Below are 7,970 nucleotides of genomic sequence, written 5' to 3'. Positions count from 1 at the left end.
ATACTTTAAAAATAGTTTAAAATACTACTAATAAAATGCTGCAAATTAAAGTACCAACATTTTTCTTTAATTTTATATTCAAAAATGTTTTTAGCGATACAGTACATATTTTATAAATAAATAATTTCATATTAAAAATAAAATGCAAACATTTTCATACTAATCAACAAAATTATGATTATTTTTAAACCCAATAAATTCCATCAAAAACATTGATAAACATTCAATACGTTTTCCATGTGAAACGGGGTGAAATGGTCACCCCAAAAACAGAATATTAAGAAATAGTGAAAAAAGCAAAACAAAAACAAAAAACTCTGAATATTTAAAACCATAGTTTCATTATGGTAATAAACAAAATAAACTGTCTTGAAAAAAAACATTAAAATTTCACATACTGAAACTAAATATGGTCACAAAATGAACATAAACTGCAGTCAAACACGAGTCATGTAAAAAGTCATTCCTGACAAAATGTCCTGTATTAATAGTGATTATATAATACATACAAAATGAAAAATAAAGCCTACTGTACAAATTTCAATTGGCTCAAACTGTTGTTGCAACTCTGACGGGCGGTGGGGGGACAAAAGTGGGCGGGGCCACTGAAAGACTGGACGGCGTCTGCAAGACAGGAAAGTACTTATTGTTTATGATGCTTCAAGAAAAAAATTATTGTGGCAAAGACGATTGGAAGGAGCACCTGACGTAATCTGTTGTAGTCCGGGGGAGACCTTGCGGCTCCAGGCAAGAGATTGTGAGGGGTCTGCGTCTGGGTGGTTGTCACCTGGGAGCAAGACCAGAATAAAATTAATTCACATATTTGCAAAGAGAGTTTTGAGAGAGTGTGCAGAGTGGCTTTGAACGATGCCGTACGAAAAAGCAACACTGCAGTACTCACTGCTGGTGGAAAAACATTATTAGGGGAGCGTTATTTGCTCAGTTTTTTGCTGTTTACGACAGGGCTTGGTCTCTGCATTTTACTGTAATGGGAGCTAAGGATGATGGGTAAAAAAACAAAAAACAAAAACACAAACCACACACACGCACACTCCTAACCTTCTCGGCGGCTCTGGACACCGGGTATCTTGTCTGGCGTCTTTTGGCTCTGCTCCAGTAGATGAATAAATAGATGAGGCCGCACATCAGAAGCAGGAAGAGGAGGCTGCATGGGATTCCGGCTGCGATGCCCGCAATGGCCGGACCGCTCAGACCCTCAGCTGGTGCCACAAAAAAAAGGAAAACATCCATCCATCTGTCCATTTTCCGCACCGCTTAACAACAACAACAACAACAACAACAACAAGTGCTGTATAATTAACGTACGTCAAGGTACTGGAATGTTGGCAACAAAAATATCCACAATGGTGTTTCTCCACATGTAATCGAGAGCAGATATCAATGCAACTGTGAGGTCATTTAAGCAAATCAGAAGCTTTAAGAGAGTCACTTCTGGAAAAGGCACCAGAACAATCGCGAAACAAACATTCACAATGTTTGGTTTTGAATGATTTACAAACATTTTTATTGTGGGAATGCTGAAACGTTCCCACATATGTTATTGTGATTGTTATTCTCTACACTTTTTACAACTCCCACATAATACTTCCAATTTACACTGTTCAAATTTCAACTAGCTGCAAAAATGGACAAAAATTGGTTTCGTCACAGTTGCATATCCCGCCCCCAAACACAATGTCGCTCTGTGATTGGTCCGAACCACCGGTGGTTTGGGAACGGTTATCAGCGGGAGCGGTACAAGATGTATTCTCCAGAGTTTGTGAACTCACAAATACCGCGAGAATTCATCTTGCAAGAACAAGGTTATAAATTCTATATAATATATATAAATTATACTAATTATTTTAAATAAATACTGTCTAAAAATGATCAGCATCTGCAGTTAAACATGATTTACATAAAAACGTATTTCTGACTTTGTGACATTAAAATATCATTGTCATGTGCTTTTGCATACCCGGGCCGATCCGGCGTGCTTTTGTTGGCTGGCCCTCGGCCATCAGAGCTCTGGGAAGAACCCGGAAGCGATACGTGGACTTTGGATCCAGGTGGAAGATGTCGCCACTTCGGGCCGTTCCGGGTTTGGCCAGGATGGTGCGGAACGTATCACCGCTGCCTTTAGACTGGCTGACGTTACCGTCAGCGCTCACCAGGGCCGGTCCGCTCATCTGGATGTCAAAACCTACATTAAAACATGCGTCCATATTCAGGTTCTATTCAGTGCTCGGGCAGTCACAATTGACTGTTAAGTCAAAGGGATTGTTGTTGTTTGATAGAAAAGTATGATTAACATTCTCACCGCAACGCATAGATCAAAAACATGCAGATATTCAAGTATACAACTAAGTTTCTATTCAGTATGATTAGACACCTGTGACGTGCGGTTCACTACACTTTGAATGTGTTTCTCCAAAAACATAACACTGCTAAATGACACAATGTTTACACAAAATATTTATCATCACGTTGCGTCTTTCCTATGCACATTGCTGCGAATGAGTCATGTGGGTTGCTACGGTGACAGATTCTTATTATTATTATTATTATGTTCTTACCTGTGACGATGGAGGTGGGCGGGACCTCCCAGGTCAACATGACGATGGTTCCGTCCTTGTGCGGGAACAAACTGAAATTGGAGATGGACGGCTCTGGAGAGATTGGGAGTGAGGGGGCGGAGTCAATTGTCAAAACAGTCAAGCACTTTGTTCCACAGTAACATGCAAGTGCAGGTATTCTCACTCCATCTGAGGCTTCTTTGTTGTCTTTCACTTTGGGAACGTGAAGTTTTTGAAATTAGAGGAACAACACAATAGAAGCTTTATGCTGGAAAATCCCTTTAATATGGACTGATTGACAAGTTAGTATTCCAAGCATGCTAATTTAAAAAAAAAAAAAAAATATATATATATATATATATAGAGAGAGAGAGAGAGAGAGAGATAGATATTCATTTAACTAATTTTTTTAAGAGAGAAAAAAAGTAGTATTATAATAAGATAATATTTTTAATTTTGGGGATAATGTTAGCAATTTAACTGGGAATTAAATTATATTTTTTTGAGAAAAAAGGCGGAAAATTACAATAAAGAGGTGTTTCTTTTCATGAATACATTTTATCAAGAAAAAGTTGAAATATTATGATATTAATAAATAGCATCATATTAAACTATCAGGAAAGAAGTTGTATTTTTATGCTATTAAACAAAAATTAAAGATGAATTCTTTATATATATTTTTTTTTTTTCATGTTTTTAATTTCTCAAAGACAAGTATCACGGAATGAATTGTTAGAATTTGGTTGTTCCAACTTTCACTGTAACTAAGAAATTAAGTAAGTCGCGGACTACCTTGCAAGTGGACGTGCTTGCTGCGCCCGCCCAGCGGGTTTCGGCAGGTGCAGGTGTAGTTGTGCAGGAGGAGCACGCTGACGTTGCGATGACGGATGCGGAGGCTGGTGGTGTCGTCGCCGATGAGGTCGCCGTCGGTGACCGGCTCGCCACCTCGAAACCAGGACACCGCGGCGGGGGGCGTGGCATGGCTGAGGCAGCGGATGCTCACCACTATTTTGCCATCAGAGTCCACGTCGGTTCTCACGGACGGGAGGAAGTACTGCGGACTTTCTGCGAGGGAGAGTCAATATGATAGGATTAAAGTTTTATTTATATTTGACAGTTGTATTTATTTTTTTTTTAAAAATCACAATATTACCAGAAGTCGTATTTATTTTTTTTTAGGGGAAAAAAAAAAGAAAAAAGATTATTTTATTTTATTTTATTCCTGGACATTTTTTTTAAGATAAAAAGGTTAAAATATGAGAATCAAGTGTATTTAAAAAACAAATAATACCAGTTATAAAAAATATAAATAACACCTTACCGGCCGTAACGTTACATTTGCCGTTTTCCACCAGATGTTGTGCCTGGCAAATAACAATTTTCCCATCCAGTTCGCTAGACGCATTGACGGACAGGGTGAAGTTTTCCAGGCTGCTGTCGTCACCGAAATCCGGGAAAGACAGCCTGGCTGGCGGTGTTCCGCCCGACCACTGACAACCGTACCGCAAGCTTCGGTTGTCTTCAGACAGCACAGAACACTGCGGATTTCCTTGTGGTCTCTCTGCACCGGGGAACACGTTCAAAGTCATGATCAAACTTGCAACATCACAGCTTCCAAGTTTTTACCAAAATATTACAACTTAATATAATTTTACAGTATTCTTTACAATTAAACTATTATCTCTCTAAAGATTTATAAAATGCGAAAGCCCGTATCTCACTGATGGTAACGAATGTCTTTTTCTTGTCAGGGTTTGTTAAAGGTCGCAACGTTTGTTAAATGTTGTCCAAATGTTCCCCAACAGTTTTGTGTTTCATAGCCTTTTTACATTAATACTGCAGTCTTTTACAGACACAACTTAAAAAAAAAAGAAAAAAAGAATATCAAGTCAACATACCATAAACATTTAGCGTGACGGTCTGCTGTCGTTGCACTCCTGTCATTTGGTTGCGCAGCTCACAGGTGTAAAGGCCACTTTGACTGATCTGCACTCGAGTGAGATTCAGAACACCCATGCGGATATCAGACAGGCTCTCGCCGCCAAACATCCACTCCACGAGGGGTTGTGGTGACCCATCTGCCTGGCAGGACATGGTGAGCGAATCTCCAGATACGTAAAAGTCCTGAACTGGGTTGATTTGGATTCTGGGCTCATCCGGACCATCTGGAATTGACCACATAGTGTTTTAAATAACAGTAAGCATCAAGCTGGGGAGACTTTTTCCACATTTCCCCCCCCGCTACGTACAGATTATGTTGCTTTTACACAATCTATTTGAAAGAAAATAAAGCATACACAAGACGGTGACGTTCAAGTGAAGCGTCACACTGCTGAAGGGATTGCTCAACGACACCATGTACTGTCCTGTGTCATTCCGGCTGGGCTCGCGGACCGTCAGGCTGCCGGCCTGCAACGAGTAATGCGAGCCGTCGTCTCCTTCTGCTATGCGACGTCCATTGAAGAACCACAGCTGGCGTTCCACCACGCCCCTCAGCATGCCATACTGCAGCTGGAACTGCTCGCTGCCCTCTTCGATCAAGTCAGGCAAAACCGTCACCGTCACATTCTGGAAGAGTTCTGAGGGAGACAACCATCACCTTAAATAAATGTAGGAATAGTGTCAGTATTAGCAGTCAACATTTTTTTTACAGAAAAAAAAAAAAAAGGTAGAATTGTAGTTGTATTTGTGGAAATAATACAATAGTAACATTACACATCATCATTTTATTTTTCCAGTTAAGGCAACTGAGAACATATCCTGATTTACAAAACTGAACTGGCTGCAGAAAGTAAAGTAAAATATATACATACGACATACAGCTCAGTAAAATATATACATACAATTACAGAATTAGAGTAAAAAAAAAAAAAAACAAGTCCAGAAAGTACAAAAAGAAAAAGTTTTAAAAGAATGAGGAAAATTATTTTTTTATTATTATTTTTTTAATAGAACAGGGAAAATAGTATAAGATTAAGTTGTTTTATTTTCAATGAAAATAATGTTTTATTTTATTTTTAGAATAAAGTCCTGTTTTAAAAAATATATATATATATTAAAAAATTTAATATGTATTACAGTACTTCAAGGGGGGGAAATTAGGTTAAAATGTATTTAGCCTGATTCTGAAGATTTATGAAAAAAAACAAAAAACGTTCTAAAATTCAAGTTGGATTTTTTTTTAGAAGAAAAAAAAACAATTACATGATTAGACTTTTTTTTTTTCCCCCATTAAAAAATAGTAGCAAAAATAAGATCATTTTTAGATCATAGTTTTAGAGAAACGTTTTTGAATTGTCTACTCAAGATGAATTATGATTGTGTAAGACTACAAAATTCATTGAAGTAGTATTTTATATTTTTAGAAAAAGTTCTGATTTTACATTATGAAACATTTTTTTATGGAAAAGAACTGAGAAAATTTGGGGTTTTATTTTTAGATAAAAGTTGTATTTTTCAACATTTTTTTTTAAATAAGTAGTCACATTACAAGATATATTCAAGAAAATGCTAATGAGTTTAAGGCATATATAAAAAAAACAAACAGAATATTTATAATAATTTTATTTTTTAAACAAATCACTATATTTTGAGATTAAAATATTCAAAAAGTTGAAACATGAGAATAAAAAAAATAAAAAAATTGAAAAAATTTGAAACTTATGAGAGGACACTTGTATTTTTCTTTTAATAAAAATAAAGTTAGCATTACAAGGATGAATTTTTTTTTTCCTCCAAAAAAGGTGGTAATTAAAGTTGTTACTTTAAAAAGCATGGAGTAAGACAAATAGCAGCTGTAAAAACGTTTGACTTGCTCACACTCACCAAAAACCCTGAGAGTGAAATTGAAGGAGTCCGTGCCAAGTCCAGACTTGGTCATCTCCACCTCATAGTCTCCATCAAAGCCTACGGGTACGTTGACAAAGCTGAGGGATCCATTGCGTTCGAGCCTCAGCACTTCCCTGTATTCTTCCGCTACATCTGGTGTCACATCTGAACCCACGGTCCATGTGATAATGGGCAAACTGCCTCTGAACCAGGTCACCGCTGGGTCCGGTGCCCCACTGAAGGACACGGCCAGGGTAAGGTTGGCACCCGCGAGCGTGTCCACCCGGGTGGCTCCCAGTGCGGTCACGAGCAGCTGCCCGTTAGCGTCTGATGTTTTGAAAATAGGGCAAATACAGCAAGTGCAATAATATACATGACTTTTTCAATCATTTGTACACAAAATGAGTCTATAAGCAAGCTCATTACAATTTGGCTATTTGGCTAAATTTACAAAACATTAAGACCTGTCAATGCTTGCAACTTTTTGTGTGTATGAAGTGCTACTTCCATGAGCGAAAATTCTTTTATTGTATTTACAGGCGCTCACTTTTAACTCATTTGCTCCGCAAAACAAATAAAAACATTCAATTTTAAATATTGCCATGGTCCCAAAATCAGACGTTTTTGTTGTTGTTTTTTTTTAATGCTAGAGCATACAGAAGGCTTTGATGCAGCCTCTGACCTGAAGAGGTCGCTTAAAGCAATGGTGGTTATTACAAAAAATGACCAGCAGCTGGCAGCATAGTATAAGAGATCAAACAGGGCCATTCAACACAAAATTCTGTAGGCCTTGGAATATCAGTCAAAATCCAGTCAAACAGCCGGGAGCGAAGGAGGTTGCTTCAGTGAAAATGGCTGGGAGTGAATGAGTTCATTTTTTTTTTGTTACAATTCTCAGTTCCACTTACAAAAAATAGAAGTTGCTCACCTATTCAAAACCCCCGTATCTCCCTAAAGCCAAAAGGTAAAGGTAAGACAAAAAGTCTAAATTTCTAGGTAGTGATGAAGTATAGGCCTGCTAGCAGGAAATCATGAAAGGCAAACTATAAAAGTAAAAAAAAAAAAAAAAGTAAAGTATTATAATTAAGTTTTATATTTAAATGGATAAGACTAATTAAAGTTGACGTAAAAAAGTTGAACTTACCATGGAAAGCAAAACCCAAAACAATCATCAAGACTTGACCACATAATCCCTCACGCCGTTTCATTTTCCAGAAAAAAATGCTGGCCTTTTGAAAAGTATCAAAAAGCCATTTCCAAACTGAAGAAGTATTCAGCAGGTATGTTGTAAATGTCCTTGAGGATAGACAGGCGTCACCTGAGCATGGCAACTGCATACCTGTGCTGCTCCATGTTGAAGCCACGCCTCTTGGGGACCCTCAGCCAATCTTGAAACACTAACAAGAGTGCCTGCCGATTGGATCGCATTGAATGGTGTGTGCAACTCACAAAGTCAGCGTAAAAGATGTTTGTACTGGCAACAATTACTCTCGCTGAGCTGTAGTACAAAATAATGAGGGGAAACTGGCGGAATTCAATTCAGTGATGCACTGTCAATCACATCGA

The 7,970-nt window shown here is 37.8% G+C and overlaps 1 protein-coding gene across 1 annotated transcript; it reads right to left on the bottom strand.

Annotated features, from left to right (window-relative positions):
- Nucleotides 1–45: 45 nt before the first annotated feature.
- On the bottom strand, nt 46–7,711 carry vsig10l (V-set and immunoglobulin domain containing 10 like). The gene is made up of 11 exons (XM_077527885.1): nt 7,549–7,711; nt 6,402–6,731; nt 4,874–5,155; nt 4,475–4,741; nt 3,898–4,137; nt 3,369–3,641; nt 2,577–2,669; nt 1,979–2,203; nt 1,060–1,220; nt 704–787; nt 46–624 (listed from the first exon to the last, which is right to left on the bottom strand). The coding sequence occupies exons 1-11, from the start codon at nt 7,610–7,612 to the stop codon at nt 550–552; spliced, it is 2,094 nt and encodes a 697-aa protein (XP_077384011.1). The 5' UTR covers nt 7,613–7,711; the 3' UTR covers nt 46–549.
- Between the last annotated feature and the right edge of the window lie 259 nt (nt 7,712–7,970).

The sequence above is a fragment of the Festucalex cinctus genome, chromosome 7 (assembly GCF_051991245.1).
Source record: "Festucalex cinctus isolate MCC-2025b chromosome 7, RoL_Fcin_1.0, whole genome shotgun sequence".
Taxonomy (NCBI): domain Eukaryota; kingdom Metazoa; phylum Chordata; class Actinopteri; order Syngnathiformes; family Syngnathidae; genus Festucalex; species Festucalex cinctus.
The sequence above is the reverse complement of the archived record's forward strand: the minus strand, read 5'-3'. Positions and strand labels throughout refer to the sequence as shown.